At 35.8% G+C, this 17278-nt stretch overlaps 1 protein-coding gene across 1 annotated transcript in view; it reads left to right on the top strand.

Annotated features, from left to right (window-relative positions):
• Window positions 1–17278, top strand: part of HIVEP1 (HIVEP zinc finger 1) — a 130428-nt gene that overhangs the window by 99935 nt on the left and 13215 nt on the right. The window contains 4 exon segments of the mRNA XM_033114461.1: window positions 1307–1440; window positions 2152–2327; window positions 6953–7023; window positions 7025–7055. Of these exon segments, the coding sequence (XP_032970352.1) occupies window positions 1307–1440; window positions 2152–2327; window positions 6953–7023; window positions 7025–7055 (412 nt within the window).

The following is a 17278-nucleotide window of genomic DNA, read 5'->3' as shown; positions in this document are numbered from 1 at the left end:
GAGCAAAAGATAAGCAGGAATTTGATATTGAAAATGAGATAAGAAAATAGGATTACTGTTAAAGGTAGAAAGTCAAGGAAAGGTGTGTGCAGGTATTCCAAGTTGCAGGGAAACCTAATGTGTTTGCCAGGGAAGGAAAAGGAGAAGTTGCATGTTTACATGTCAGGGTCAGTGTCGTTACCTCTTCACACTACTAGGCCAGCGGCTTTCCTTTACTCCCGGCTTTGTAAGGACAGGGGCTTCCCCGGGTACTTTTTCTGGGGCTGCCTAGGCCCTACACACACCCGCTCCTCACTTACTACTATAAAGTCCTGTTGGTACAGGAGCTGTCTACGTGGTGATGTCATTTTTAAAGGAGGTTTGTAACAAAGAGGCCGTTGATTAGAAGAGTTGTGCCTCATGTTGTATTTGGCCAGAGGACTTGCATTTGAGCCTTTGCTGTTAACACTTGACCTTGGACAAGTGACTTGACCCGGAGAGCGTCCTTGCTCACTGGGATACAACCACCTGTGCTGCCGGCCTCAAGGGTATGTGAGAAAACTTGTGAGTAGTGCAGTTATATCAAATCATCTGGTGGCAGTAGCTGTAATGTTTCTATAGAAGAGTTCATGTTCTTTATCATTTTGATGTTCACTACCCTTTTTTAGAGATTTAATTATTAGCGGGCCAAAACCTAACTTTTGACCTGACCTGTATTTATGTCTCACCGTTCTCAGTATTCAGAAACTTTTGAGAAGTTCTAGAGAGGAAACATAATTATGGTTTAAAGTAACGGGAGAAAGGGAGAATAAAATATTGGGAAACGGGGCTTCTGCTTTAACTTTACAGTACATTAACATTGAAGGGAATTTAGTCATGTTTCTCAGGAGTATGAGACATTATTATACCAAAAGGGGCAACTAGCTCTTTTCCATCTCCAAAGAATGAATTCTACGAAATACACGTAAACTGTAGTATGAGTGGTTGGTTAGATATAAGAAGAACTATTTAGTGTATTTTAAAAAGTTCCTATTAAACGCACAAAATACCAGTATGGGAAGTTGTAAAGCCTTTATTTGCGGGTGTCAGTGGACTTTGGTGGGATTTTAAAATAGCATAAGATTTACCTGTTTGCTGTGGTTAAGACAGATACATTAAAGATAAGAAGATAAAGCACATGACCTTTAAACCTGCTACTTCCTTGAAATGCATTTCATGAAATTAACTATATGCATTGTATTCTGCCGTGTTTTATTTTCCAAGTGAAACATTAGCATGTTTGTGTTTTCAGTTTTATTAAATTAGTTTCTCTTTTTTTTCCTTTCAGAGAGCATTAGGTAATCAAAAGTCCACAGTAGTTGAATTCAGCAATAAAGATGCCTCTGAAATTAACAGTGAGCAAGATAAAGAAAATTCCTTAATCAAAAGTGAACCAAGAAGAATTAAAATATTTGATGGAGGGCAAGTACAAATTTTACTTCTTAAATGTACATTTAAACTTACTTTTTAAATGTACATTTGCTTTCATATGAATGAAGACATATCAATACCAGTTTTATATAAATGTTCCAAGGTTTCTAAGCTTATTAACAAGATCTTCATAGCAAAATATATGTTAGGTATTATGTTTAATAATTCCATTTTTATCAAGAAAATGATAACTATTTAGGAAACATTGTAGGTCCCAGGAGGTAGCTAAGAGCAAAGCTTTCAGCGTGAACCCTGGGTTTCATGTTGATTTACAATAAGGAATGACTTGGAAAACCTGCTCTAAGAGAGATGAACTCATTGCCTAGTTGATGTCTTAATGTATTTGGTTATAAGAAAAACAAAATGCAGAAACCAATTGTAGTTATAGTGAAGCTCAGAAATGTTTCAGTACTTGTAATTGTTGTGATTGAATTTAACAAAGAAAATTATTGCAGCAGTGACTTCAAAGAGGAAATATTTTAAAATTAAACCTAGTATTGAATAAGGTGGTTTGGTTAGAGTTAGCTGTTAGAATATTAAGTGTTTATGTGAAAAGCTGGAATATTCTGTTACCTGTACATGCGTAAAATTTATATTGAGTCTAAAAATTGTGCCTTGTTTTATTTTTTAGGTTGAATTTTAATATTTTCTCAAAGACATAGTATTCGCTCTCCCTTTTCATTTTTTTTTCCTTTAAATTAGATATAAATCAAATGAAGAGTATGTATATGTCCGAGGCAGGGGAAGAGGAAAGTACATTTGTGAAGAATGTGGAATACGTTGTAAGAAACCTAGTATGTTAAAGAAACACATACGAACCCACACAGATGTCCGTCCCTACCACTGCACTTACTGTAACTTCTCCTTTAAGACAAAAGGTATGAGATGACATTGCTTTTTATATGCATTGAGTTAATAGAGCTAAGACCCAACTTTACATATTTTTGACCAAGGAAGCAGTAGCATAAATAGATTAATATAAATTACATCTTGTCAACATTGTAGCCTTTTTTCTTTATGTTTCTAGACCTCTTGAAAAAAAGTTTTTAATTACATGCTTTTAGAATATATATAATAACTATAACATTTTAAAAGGAATAAATTTTTCATTTTACTCCCTAAATTATAGTTGCATAACATAATGACTAGTATATTTTCAAAAATACTTACTTTGGGGCCGAAGAAGAAAAAGAACTTTTCATAATCACAAGTAAATTTTTTTCGGCGTTAAAAGATTGAAAAAAATTTAAAATAATTGCAGTAAACTTAGAATGATTACATTCATGTTTTAGTATCTAATTTTAAGCATGCAGCCATTTCTTTTTCTTTTCCATGGAGTTTATTTTTTTTTTTTACACAAATTCTGTTGATTTTCAGCTTCAAAAATTTTCTAACTTTTGTTCTGTTTAATGTTTGTAGAACTCAGAACTAGTCATTAAAATTATATTTAGTACTCTTTCTGTATTCTTTATATGTTATTTAAATTGTAAGCCTTTATTATCGTTAAGGAAATTTTACCCTCTACCAATTTCCTGTTACATATAATAAATACACTACTATAAAATGTTTGCTTTCTCCATTAGGTCCCTTGTTCATGAATCATTATATGACAATTTATTACTTGAAATTTTAATTTCATATAACTCCCTTTAAAAGTAAAAATCTTTCTAAAATAAAACAATTTAGTCATAAAATTATCTGTCGGAAAGCATTATATCTGTAAAAAATATTTAATTGATGTTTTTACAGAAACTTTTTATCTCTTTTGAGTTAACATTTGGTTTTTTCTGATTGTATTGGTTGTCTTTGCGTTTTTTGTCTTAAAGATTGATCAACTCTTTAGCAAAATTTATTGTATTATTTTTGGCTAATATTTATTGGCATTTAAAGAGAGTTATAATATGTAGCAACGAAGTAGCTTCCAAGTCGTTCCCCTTAAATGTTAGTATCGTACCTGAAACAGAATGATGGGGCTATGGGGGGAACTTCTTCAGATAGCCTTGAATATTTCTAAAGAGTTTCAAGAAATCATGAGTTGAGAGGAGTCCTTTGCTTGTGACATAGAACCTCCTTCTGGAAATGGAGGGTGGATTTCAAGATGATTTTCTTGGTCTTGTGTGAAGGTTTTAATAAGACAAATGCTTTGATCTTTTAACTCAATTTATTGCTTTTTCACTGCTTTTGATTCTACGATTAAGACATATCTATTAATTTCTACCAAGAGACCAGTAATAGGCCAATATAACTAATAAAAGATTACCAAGTACAGAATGATATTACCAAATAAAAGAGGATCAAGGTATCACGTGAAATGGGCATTTCTCAATGGAGAAGAGAGAAAGGAATCAGGATATGTAAAACATTATGTTCATAAAATAAAGGCAAGAAAGGGAGGAAAACTTAGAGGTGGAAAACCAAATGAAACTGCAGAGATTTCTTGGCAAAGAAAAATATTATTATTCACCAAGTATTAATCTTAAGGAAATAACATCATATAAAATTTTAGATAAATGTTTATTAAATGGTAGACAGAGAATAATGACCCCTGAAAAGTGATCATTATATGTTAGCAATTTTCATGTCTTTCATTTCTCTTATATGCTGCATATCTGAATTTACTTACGTTAAATTTTTTGTTTTGTCAGATAATTCATTGCAATTATGTGATAAATATTTATTTGAAGAAAGCTATCTTAGCTAAGGAGACTGGTTAAAAAAGTATTAGAAATTTAATATTTCCCTATTCTTGGCATGACAGTTCTCTTTTTTTTTTTATGCTCAGCTTTCTTGTAGCTGACCATCTACCTTTTGTAAATATATATAAAACAGATACCACAGTACCTTTTAAGGTAGCTAAATAATAATAGACTTGTTTTCAGATTAAGCTGTAGATTTTGCCCTACTCTGACTTAATTTGTTTAGCCAGCTCAACTCTACTTATTGAGTGTGTCTCATTATTAACAGAAAGTAGTAGTGATATAATGGCATGATATAGGGTATATGGTGTGCAAAGACAGCACAATACTATCAAGGGGTGGTCTGTGGTGCTAGAAGTTGATGCTTCTGATTGTAATATTTATAAATTAATACTCAGCATTTGTCCTCTGAGTTTATATTATGAGTACATTTTCAAAATAATTGATTTCTTTTCACTATTCTGCTTTAAGAGTCAGCAGAAATACACAGTGAGCTTTCATCTCTGCAGGATTTAGGACCCATTTATATCACAGAAAGCTAGACTCTATATGTAGTTATAGGAATCCAGAAACCAAATCTCTCACGATTTTCAGAGATTTAGATTAATATTTACTAAATGTGTTGAAAAATTTATCTATTAAATTAATGCACAAAGTTTATAGCATTGCTAGGGGGTATTTGCATTTTAATATGCATATTTAAAATGCAAATTATGTTCTTTATTTTAAATTATTTAAGAAGTTGGTTAACAGTAATAGCTTAAGTTATTTGAAAATATGCTTATTAAAAACTTATATTCCCAAATTTGCCTATTTACAATTACACATTAACTTTTTAGAAAGTTTCTTTTTAGAAAGGAAATAACCTTCTCTGGCTCTTTATTTAGGAAACAAAGGCATTTTGAAAGAAAACTATTAGTGGACCTTGTAGTTTGGTAATATTGTTACACTCGAAAGTGTTTTGACTTATAAGTGGAAAATTCAGCCACATTAACGTGGCCAAACCATTTTTTAAAGTGAAAATCCTGACGCGTACAGAAAAAGAGAAATGTATGTAATGAACACCAGCATACCTATCATCTTTTAATTATTAATATTTTGCCATATTTGCTCCATATTTTATTTTTAAATGTACTTAAAGTAAATGTCAGGCATAGCCAAGCTATTTAAGCTAGGTTTTATCTCTAGAATCACAGATGTTAGGGTTTTATGAATCTTAGACATTATCTGGCCCAAGTACCCTCTTACTCTTGAATCCCTAAAGCATGAAGCTCTGGGATGCTGTGCATACAAGCTAGTCCAAGGATTGACTTGAAAAGTGTGACCAGTTCCCTGGGCTTAGTGCATTTTTAGTGGAATTGAGGCTCTATAAATACAGTAATTTTGCAGGTCCTTCAGTGACTGCAAGCCCAAAATCTGGACCAATCATTCAGACATGTTTAGCTCATCTAAAGGCTTACCCTCAAATACAATTTTGCCCTGCTTACCAAACTCAGTATTTAGATTTTATTTATTTTCTCAAAGAGATGATTTTCCCTTGTTGGCAGGTTTTTGTGTGTGTGGCATTATCAACTCAAGCTGCTTGATATCCCCTTGCACTCATGATCACTTGGGGTACCCTTGCCTGGTGGGTCTCACTTAACCTGGTAATACTTACATACACCAGCTGCCAGAGGAAACACACCTTTAGAGATACTACTATGAGACTTCTAGTCAATATGGTGAAGTGAAATTAATGCAGGAAATTCTTATGTTCCAAACCTACAGAATTATTGTTTATAATACAATAACCAAATATAGTTTTGAATAGTCAAGCTCAAAATTTAAAAGGCAAATTCCCAGGCACCAAGAATGAAAAAGAAACCCCAAGCTAGCATGGTGAACCTCTGTTAAATACTTAAATAGAGAAACTAACTATTCCTAATAATAAGAAGATTATTATACAGGTACCAGTATTTTCTTTTGTCCAAATTTTAGTCATTGGAATTGCAATAAACCACAATCTGTACTTTCACTTGAAATCGGAATGAATTTGCCAGTGTTGACAAATGCAATAGCAAAATAATACTATGTAAGCTTAGTAAACATTCTTTTCCCTTAAGGAAATCTGATACTTAAACAAAGTCCATAGGGATGTCGAAGCCAGATACATGCCCACAAACTTGGGGTTTTAATGCTAATGCCAAAGTCGAGTCTGCGGCCTCTGAAATAAAGCCTGGCTCTCCTGTCCAGTGACTTTGGACTATGTGGGGGAAAGCTACCTGCTAAAAGTAAAACCCTATAGCTATGCCATGGAAAAAAAAACAAAAATAACCTGGTACAGAATCAGTGATCTGAAAGCATTAAGGTCCCAGGCAGAAAGCAGTTGGAAAACTGACCATAGAGATGTTCCAATAAAATTAAAGAGCATGCAAGGAAACAAGTACTATGAGGGAAGCCAGCAGACACAACTGGTGGAGAATTCCGACTCCAGGTGCTACAGATCATAGTGCAGTCATAAAGGAACGTTACGTATGTACAAAACATTCTAAAAAATAGATAAGGACTGGAAAATAGAAACCATAAGGCAAAAGTAGCCATTATCAGAGTAAAGAAGGCAGGTTTGAGAGAGAAACTAACTATTCCTAATAAATAAGAAGATTATTATACAGGTACAGTATTTTCTTTTGTCCAAATTTTAGTCATTGGAATTGCATAAACCACACAATCTGTACTTTCACTTGAAATCGGAATGGAATTTGCCAGTGTTGACAAATGCAATAGCAAAATAATACTATGTAAGCTTAGTAACATTCTTTTCCCTTAAGGAAATCTGACAAAACACATGAAGTCCAAGACACATAGCAAGAAATGTGTGGATTTAGGCGTCTCAGTAGGTTTTAATAGATGACCAAGATGCAGAAGAATCAGGTAAGGCTTTATTCCATATTTTTCATAAATGCTATTTACAATGTACTATTTTTTTTTTGCATCCACACTCTTCTTTCCATTCCTCCTGATACTGCTTAGCTCCTATTTTCATTACCTGTTATATATACTATTCAGTAGACTCCTAATCAGTTTGCTCATCTCTAATTTGTCTTCTTCCTATCCATCTACCCCCACTGATGTTAAATTAATCTTCCTGCAGCATGTGTCCATCATTCTACTCCTCTGTTCCCAGTGTTTCATTGGTTTCCATTGCCTGCCAGATAAGTATGAGCCACTTAATCTTCCATCCTCCAAGTCCTTTATAATCTGGTTCCTACCTACTTCTTTACCCTTGTTTCTCATGTCTTTCACCTACCGTAATGCTTGAATTTCCTGCTTACACGATCATTGATCCAGCTCTCTACTTATACAAGCCTCCCTTAAAACCGCCAACTGCAATCCCCACACAAATGTGGCCCCAATCTGCACTGGTCGAAATCTTACTTTCTTTATGATCTAGCTCAACTCCACTGTCGTCATGAAGCGTTCTCTGATTTTCTCTTCCCACACTTCTGTGGGAACCAATTTTTCCCTTCTCTGAACTCCTTAGCGTTTCAGTGTCGTCTCTGAAAGTGTTGAATCCTTTTCTAACTTATTTTGTGATGATTTACATGCATACCGTACCGCCCTACTGAGAGTCTTAAGCAGATCAGGAGCAGAGTTGATGGCGGAGTAATATTTGCTTCTCCCACAGCCGTTCTTAACACAGTGCCTTGCACATAGCAGCTGCTCTGGAAACATCCGTGGAGTAAAACATCTGCGTTCTTCCCACAATGTTTTTTTGAAAAGGTTAACCAGTTGTTTTCTTAGTAGTGTTAACTCAACAAATATAAGTATTTATCTCTAACCAATTTGAGGAAGAATAAACCTATTCCTCTGTTTGGACTAATCATAGAATAGAATTGTGCTTTTTAAGACTTTTTTTTTTTTAACCCAGGAATTTATCACAAGAAGTTAAAGGAAAACGTTGTCCTAGCTTTTTTTTTTGAAAAATGCTCTAAATTACACATTTCTCTGCTTGCTTGTTTTACTTTATATGCATTAGTTTGACGTAGAGCAAATTTCCAAAGAGAAAATGGTGAGGACATCATTGAAAATATAGGTCAAAAATCAAATGCTTCTAATTCCACCTGACAACCAGTAACACACGAATGAATCAGCCTGAATTTGTTTCTAAATATGTTAGAGCAGTGACTCACCTCTTAAGTTCTTAAGTGGTACAGTTGTTGTGATTTATTTTTGTAAGCACAGGAAGGACTGCCTTTAAATGCTTTTTGGGGGAATAAACTGATGCATTAATAGAAGGAAAAGATCATCATAACAAATTTAGGACAATAAGGAGCTTTTAATGTTTTACATACAACTTCATGCTTTGGTACACCTTTAACGTGTAACTTTTTTGTACTAGGAACATATTTATTAAAAGCTGATTTTTTCCCCAGTTTTATTGATATAACCAATGTACATCACTGTATAAGTTTAAGGTGTACAGTACAATGGTATAACTTACATATATTGTGAAATGATCACACAATAAGTTTCGTTAGCATTCATCATCTCATACAGATACAAAAAAAAGAGAAAGCAAAAAAGGAAAAACAAATTTTCTTTGTGATGAGAAATCTTAGGATTTACTCTCTTAATAACTTTCATATATATCATATAGCAGTATTAACCATAGTCACCATGCTTACATTAGAACCCTGGTACTTATTTATCTTATAGTCGGAACTTTGAACCACCTTTCTGCAATTTCTTCTTCCCTCAACACCTGCCTCTGGTAGCCACAACTCTGATCTCTTTCTATGGTTTAGTTGTTTGTTTTTTTTAAGATTCCACATATAAAAGCTGATTTTTTAATTGCTAGGAATTTTATTCTGTGTCATTGTGTTTGTTTAACGACACACATTTAATAAAATTAATTTGTCTATAATTTACTTTTAATATAAGCAGTTTATCAGATTTATTTTCTTCTCTTAGTAATCATGTAGTAAATAACTACCATAACTTTTTAAGTGAAAAAAAATCACTATTTATTTGCTTGATTGCTGTTATGTTGAGCAATTCAGAAGTAAAAACCTAGGAAAAATTAGTAACAGTTTCAGCAAGCATATTTGTTACCCAGACTGTAAAAGGCCCAAAGTAGAGGTTGCAGTATGAAATACTGATGTCTGAAAAATGTGTGATTGTCAAGGTATTATTATATATACTCTTATATGTTTTATTTCTTTAAGAAGAATCTTATAAAAAATTAAAGTATCTGTAGAAACCTCTTAACTTGTTAAATGAAATAGTACTAATATCCTAAATTTGAAAGGAGAGAATTAAGTGTGGTTTCCATGAATTATCATGATTGTTTAGATTGGCTGACTGACGGACTTACATATCATCTATCCATTCATTTCAGTGTTTCTCATGTCGTTCCAGAAGCATTTGATACCAGTCTTTGATTATAACTCAAACTTTAGAGCCTAATTTCCTATTCAGATTAGATCTTCTGATAAAACTGGGTAATTTTACCTGTTTTTTTTTTATTTTTTTTAAATTACTGTATTTATGGATAGTGTACTCAAAGTTATTTCGTTTTTTTCTGAAAATTGAATTACAGCATGTAGATGGATTTTGCCAAGTTCAATGTTATGCTAGAGGCCTAGTAATTCTTCATTAACATGCCAACAAAATTTATTCCTCTACTTTTGCTTTATTATAGACTTGGAATGTAGGTATAAATGTAGTAGACGTTGTTTTAAACAAATTGTCTTGTTTTCCTTTTATTCTCTTTCGTGCTTTTAAAAAATATTTGAGTTTTTTAAATACGAAAGGATTAAAAAGAGTTTTATTATATACACTCATGTATTCATACTAGAATTGATGATTAGAAATATTTTCTCACCTGTTTCAGGTCTTTCATAATTTCAATGCATATTTGAAAAAAACAAGCTGAGTAAGGCATTACACCTTAGGTGTAGTTTTCCTTACCTATCACTGCCAGTCACTCCAGAGGCAAACACTAACTACATTTAAGGGTTTTGATTGTACCTATGAGTAGTATATGTATGGTTTTGTTTATGTTTGTTTTAATTTGCATAAACAGTACCACCGTATATGAAGATACCTAGAAAACTAATTTTGCTTTGTAATTTAAAATTTTTCTCCAGAAGACTTTCCCTTTCTACATACCCTTAACTATACCTAATATTGTAAGAGTTTAAATTTTTGGCCAATTTGATGGATGATAGTCTGCTGTCTTTATGTTTCTGATTATTATCCCAAAATGGAGTCTTGTTCTTTAACAAGAAGTTTCATTCCAGTAATTGATGATAGTGACAGATGGATTTTGCTTAATATTTTTCAAATGGCCCTATTTATAGGGGGAAATACCTAGAAGCTTGTACTGTGATGCTGTGTGCCTGGAGGGTATACTATTTTCTTGTCTAACACTAGCCTAGAATATCCTAGCTATTCTTCTCTTTTGGTGACTTCTCCTCTGTCATCTCCCCATGGCTGTGGTCTCCAGTGTCTTTTCTGCCTGTGCACTCTAGGTATTCTCACCCAGCGTCCTGGCTTTGCTGATGAGTCCCATATTCACTGCAAAATTACATAACCGTTTGCCTATGTACCATCTCCACTTGGATGTCTAATAGGCATTTCAGGTTTGACGTTGTCCAAACTCCTGACTTACCTCTTACTCCAAGAAGCACGCTTCCCCTATGGTCCTTTCCCATCCTTCCAGTGTTAGACCAGAAACCTTGACGTCATCCTTGATGCCCTCATTTTGTCTTCAGTATCCACCAGGTTACCTTTCTTCCTTCAAATGTATTTCTCTTCCTTCAAAATGTATCTTCCTTCAAAATGTATTCATAACCCAGCCACTTTACCCTGACCCTGGTCAAAGCCACCATCTCTACCACATGGCTTGTAGTAGCTCCCGACTGGTCTCTGTGGTCCAACTCCAGCCCCTTTACAGACTGTTTTCAACACAACAGCCAAAGTGGTGGTGTTTGTTTTAATCCTGTCATTACTTTGCTTAAAATCCTCCAGCGGTTTCCTGTCTCCTTCAGAGCAATGATCTACTGTACCCTGAGCTCCGCAGCCCTCTCACCCTTCTCACCACCATTTCTCGGAAACTCTTCTCCTATTCCTGCCTCCCTTGCTCCCACTCACCTGCAGCTTCACTGATCTCCTTGCTCTGTATCACACACACCCTGCCGGCCCCCGTCTCACCTGTGTACTGTTTCCTGTCCTTGGAATGCCCTCTGCCATCTACCGCAAGACGTATCCCATCATCTCCTCAGTGCGCTTCGCAACTCAGACATCTCCTTATCAGGGGACTTCCTGAAGCTATTTCAGAACAAAACAAAACAAACACCTCACTCTTTTACTGCCAGCATTACTTACGCCCTTCTATCCTGTCTTATTTTCCATGATAGTACTTCCGGCTCCCAGGCGTGAGGACAGGGATTCTATTGTGTGTACTGCTCTCTCTCCAGCTCCTAGGGTTCTGCCTGGCAGGTAGTGGGTAGTACCAGGAGTGTAGGCGTGGATGGAATGGATGACTGCGAGCACATGACCCACAGTCTGTCAGCAAATAATTCAAGATTAGTTTTAGAATTTGATGCATTAGTTAACCAGTAAATTCCTTCACTAAAATCAAGTGGAAGTTATAATACAATATTTATTTTAATGCCTTTACCTATAAATAGTGGTTATGTAATATGTCCAAAGTTGATAGACATACTGTTAAAGTGGTAAAGGCATTCGTTTGATAATTTCTTCTTTTTTGGTCATTGGCTCAAAAGACTAGAAGATAATTTATCTGACTGTTCCATTTTTGCATGCTCAGTAATGATCTTTCCAGCTTGATAAAAACCTGTTCTTTTTTTTCAGTAGTTCCTGAGAAGAAAAGCTTCTTCTCTCTCAGATCCCTTCATTTGTTTGCTTAGCACCTCAGCACTGTCAGGTAGGGGCAGAGTCCCGGCCCCTGGGAGCTCCTTGCCTGTGGCTGTGGAGTTGGAGTGCACTCAGCCTGGGCAGGATTCACTTCTCAGAGCCGGCAGCCGGGAAGGAGCAGTGATGGCCTAGATGGTTGCACATGGCTGACTAAGTGTATCCCGGCAGCTAGGGGAGGGATTTATTGATCCATGTATTGCTTCTTTTCCAAAGGCATTGATGAAGGGGTAGGGTAAGGGACTGAGGGAGTTGTTTGAGCAAAACTGTGGAGATTGGGCAAGAGGAGCAGAGCATCAAGATTGTAAGTGGGACAAGACGAGAGGGTTGGACAGGACATACCCTGGGAAAGGGTGGTGAGCAGGTCATACTGTGCAAGGGAGCTTTAGCATGGGAAGCAGTCATTCCAGGTTTAAACTACACTTACTTATCCTTATGTGTAATCAGTCTCTGCTGTGGCAGTTTATACCAATTTCTTGATTTTGGGACACTTGAAAACCATTATTTCCTAGATAGGATTTTCTAATGTTTGTGTTCTTGTAAATGTTCAGTGACATGTATAATGTTCCTTTTATTAAGAAAGTCTGACTTTTTTGGTATCATTTAAAGCCATTGCCTCTTTAGACCCATATATTTCTGATTTTTAACTCAGATTATTTTCTCAAATATTTTTGAAACGAATCAAAAGATGATAGATAGAGCTTTTACATAATCTGTGACCCTGGAATTTTCATTGCTGAGGGTTTTTTCCCCCCCTTTCTGTTTTATAGTGGGAATTTAGACAATAATGATTAAAAGAAACATGATTTCATTGAGTGGACAGTTCCATTCAACAGCAACAATAATAGTACCATAGAACAGAAATCTTTTTCTGGAAGGGTGTTTTTATAAACAAAGTACCTCAGTGCTTCAACATCCCTCATTCTTCACCTTGTGGGGTTTACAAGTTTAGGTGGAAAGTCTTGTACAGTTTTTCCCTTGTGACATCCATTTTTGTCTGTATATGTATAAATATATGATGAATAATTTAGAAATACCGCTCTTCATTTATTAAATTAGGGAACATTATTTCCCCTGGAATTAATTTCTGTTCTGGCCCATCATCACTGTGGTAGAGTTTTCTTCATGGAATAGACTATCATAAAGGATAAGGACTTGATTTATTCCTACTTTAATGTTTCTGTGTATGTTTTAAAACCTCGCCCTTATCAGTTCCATAAAGATAGGTGTTATTAAGGAGTAGCAGCGTGTTACGAAGTGTTTCATTTAGATGTGAGTAGTAGGCGAAGTGACACTTAAAAAATTAGAAAGGAGGATAAATATGTTCAAGTGTTGCAGTTTTAAGTTTTGAAGCGTGCATCTACTGGTAGGACAAAGCACTGGGGTTCGGAGGCTGGTCAGTTTCCAGTGCTCTTACGTGCTGGGTTCTCCTGCCAGCTTCCTCCTCGTCCATTGGAGTTTCCCTGCCTCCCTGATGACACCGGGCCCATCTCAGCAACCAGGGTCATAGTGGTTCTTTCTGAGACTTTAGCCAACACATAGGATCTTCTACCCATATCGAGATTCCTTTTTGACAGTGTATTCTCCCTTTTATTGGCCCAGTAAATGAAAATAAGTGATAAGATTGCATTATGCAATGTACGGTCTTTTCACATATAATTTGCTGGTGTGGTGAACAGTTTTATGAAATGCTTTTGTGACATCCTGGGGTCGTGATACCATTTCTCATATTCTTAATCTAACATAAACCTGATAGGAAGCCCAGTGCATAGTCCGCTCCCAGAAGCCACGCTGGAATTCCATTTTGCTGCAAGTAAACGTTCAGGTGCCACAGCAGTTATCACAGTTTGCTTCTTTACTTTCTACTTTCCCAAAGGTAATGATTACAGTGGCTTTCCGACGCCTTTCATTACGCCTCACAACTGCACTTACCAGGGGACATCTGGTTTAGCTACAGGGAAAGCGAAAGTCTGAAACAACAAAAAACACCATCAACGGAATATCCTTTATCCCCTAGATTGTCCTAAACACTGTTGAAATTTGTCCTTTAGTTATGCTAATAGGTTACAGACGCCAACTAAATAATGCAGTGATTAAAGAAAAATAAGTAGCCAAATTTAGGAGCCACGTGTCTTTTAGGAAACCCATACTATAAAACATTGTCTCGAATAATAATGACAATTTGTGACACTTCTAGAGCATGCTGAATAAAATTCCTAAGTATTTTTGATAGCCACACTTCATATTATTTCAGTAGTGGAGTCCTTCAGTACCATAAAAAGAACGGTAATATTTGGCACACTTGATGAAAGTCACAAATACACCAAATCAATGCTAACAGGACATGCAAGAACTTGCTACGTATATGTAAATCTTGATTATCTCAGACATCTGGGACATGTGGTAAATATATTTAAAGAAAATAACCACCAGGGTGTTATTTGGGAGACAAGATTGTAAATCTAGCCCCACACTTGGTAGAACAGCACCTAGACACCTAAAGGATAGTGTTTTTAGATTTATAGGACAAATTTGTGGGTTTGGTCATTTAGTTGATCTTTTCTCCATGTAGCACACACATAATCATCACCAAGAAATGGCATCTCTGAGCTTTTAATTCATTTAACAGTTTTAGTAAATGCTCACTGAAGGCCAGAGAGTATTGCCACAAAGTATCTCATCGTAATATTTGTTTTGTAAACATTACCATTTGGTAATGTCTTGGTCAGTTTATGGCTTTCTGGGAAAAGTCCAGGTTTTTTAATGATATTTGTAATTAGTTATTACTCTATGTCTGCCTTATTTTTTATTTGTTCGCACCAGAGTTGTACTCCAGATTTATTCCTGTCTAACTTAAGTAGTTCTTTTCCTGGTGTTATCCTCAATCTCTGCTTTTTTTGAGGACCCTAAACACCTTCTCTACTGTGTCAGCCACGGATACCCAGATGTCATTGGTCAGCGTACGGTGCACATTCCCTGCCTGACAAAGAGTGCTTGTTCAAGGTCAATGTGCAAATGGTGTGATGAAGGACCAAAGACCCCAAAGACCCTCAGTCTTCTTAATTATTTTCTAAATACCCTTAGCAACAGCGTATGGCTACCTACTTTTTCCTTTTGCAGATGAATTCTCGTTCTATTATAATTTTCAAAAGAATGAAATGTAGGGATGTTGGGAAACATTTATTTTGAACTAAGCAGAGGGAATTAAAATTTGGACACTTAGCATTTAAAAGAAGTTTCCATTTAGTTTAAAACTAGCAACTCAAGCTGTAATGATAGTATGTGCTCATGAAAGCCCTCTAGCCCAGCTGCCCATGCATGCCCTGTATTCTTGCCATGCAAAATTATATAGTCTCTGGAATTTTGTCCCCTGGTGCCTGGGGTATTAGTGAATACTTTTTCTCTTTCACCTTTTGTGTCAAAAATCATGCTGCTAGCTATTTGCTTTTCATGCCTTCATCCAAAGAATGTTTTTGTCATCAGAATGCTGGACTTCAGTGCCAGGAATGTTAATATGTGCCCTCAGCTGCCAAACTGAGAGCATTCAAAACGGCAGAGTGTAACTAGAAGCACCATTCTTGTTAGAGTTGAAGTATTTAGGATAATGTGTATAAGATGATGATGTTAGATCACAGGATTTAAAACCTGTATCACACTGACCCTGGAAAATAGTTCAAGTGATTTTTATAAAAATACTGACAAACCGTTTCTCAGTAAAATCTGTAGAATACATTTTTGTCACTGAGATTTTTATAGAAAACTATATTATTCCTTTTAAGGAAAGTTTTCATGTACCATATGAAACAATAATAGGCCTTAGGATTTATATTTAAAGTAAAGTATTAACATCCTTAAAGAATGACACAGATATGGTAGTATTGTGGTTTATTTTCTAAAGTTAACACACGTTAAACTCTGGCACATTATGTTCTTAATGATGTTTTCATCTTTAAAAAAGAAAAAAAAACATTACTGAAGTTGTGTGATTTAAAAAAACGTTTCCCACATTGCTGTTGTTTGTCTGGAATTCAGAGTAGTATTTCTAAACATGAGAAAAACAAAAACAGACGAACTACAACAAAAGAATGTTGATGCTGGTCTGGGGGTGAACGCTGCTGTCTGTCTGTAAGGGGGGCCAGTGCTGCTGTGGAGGCGACTCTTCCAGCAGGTGTCACTGTGTGGCAGCGATGGAAGGGCAGCTTGCAGTTCCTCTGACTGATCTTAGAAAGACGCTTTTGGAATACACCCTTAGGGAAGTTGTTTGACCTAACTTTATCGGAACATTTACTTTTGAAAAACAGTATTGCTGCTGTATACCTCTTTTTTTCCATCATGAATTTAAATTCACAGAAACTAGAGAAATTAATTTTACACTTACGTAATATGATGCTGAATATTGGAAAATACTATTTATAATGAGTGGGGGATGTGTCTACGAGGTGGTAAATGAAATAGAACTTTTAAGGGCCATTTATTTCGGAATTTGTTAAGCAAATATATAGATTCCTTATGCCTCTCCTGGAGTGCCTGGGGGTAAGTCACAGCTTACAGCTTTACCCTTCTGGAATGTTACAGTCTATATTGTACAAGCCAAAGAAAGAACAATTACAATATAATAGTGAAAAGTCAGTAGATCTGATTGGATAATGACAGGACTCCTAAATGTATCAAAACTCAGTTCCAAAGCCTGGCTTTGATGCCTTCTAGCCCTCTGTAAGTTTCTTAACTTGTTTGTAAGATGAGTTTGATTTCAGCTCTATCCCAGGGCGGTGGTTAGGTTTAAACATGAAACAAAGTAGAAATATTGGCAAACTTTTTCTGTAAAGGACCTGATTGTAAAGTTTTCAGGCTTTGTGGGCCTGACGGTCTGTCGCAACCACTAACGTGGTTCTGGTGGGAAAGCTCCATATAGAACATGTAAGCGCATGAGCCGGGCCGTGTTCCAGTAAAACCATTGACGGGAGCAGGCGGTGAGCCACGCGTGCCCAGCAATGCAGTTGTCGCCTGCTGTAACAGGTGCTCAGAGGTACTCAGTGTAGTGACACTGTGCAGTTACTGTGGTAAACAACGTGCAGTAGCAAAATGCACAATAGCACGAACGCATCAGTGTAAGTTTCTGGATTAGTTATCAAGCCTGTTTTCTCATCTTCACTGGATTGTAATCATAAACAAGTTGCTTTTCCTTTCTGGATTTTCTGTCTGCACAACTTCTGACG

This window comes from Rhinolophus ferrumequinum, chromosome 9, assembly GCF_004115265.2.
Source record: "Rhinolophus ferrumequinum isolate MPI-CBG mRhiFer1 chromosome 9, mRhiFer1_v1.p, whole genome shotgun sequence".
Classification (NCBI taxonomy): domain Eukaryota; kingdom Metazoa; phylum Chordata; class Mammalia; order Chiroptera; family Rhinolophidae; genus Rhinolophus; species Rhinolophus ferrumequinum.
Note: the sequence above shows the minus strand (reverse complement) of the source record. Positions and strands in the feature narration are given on the sequence as shown.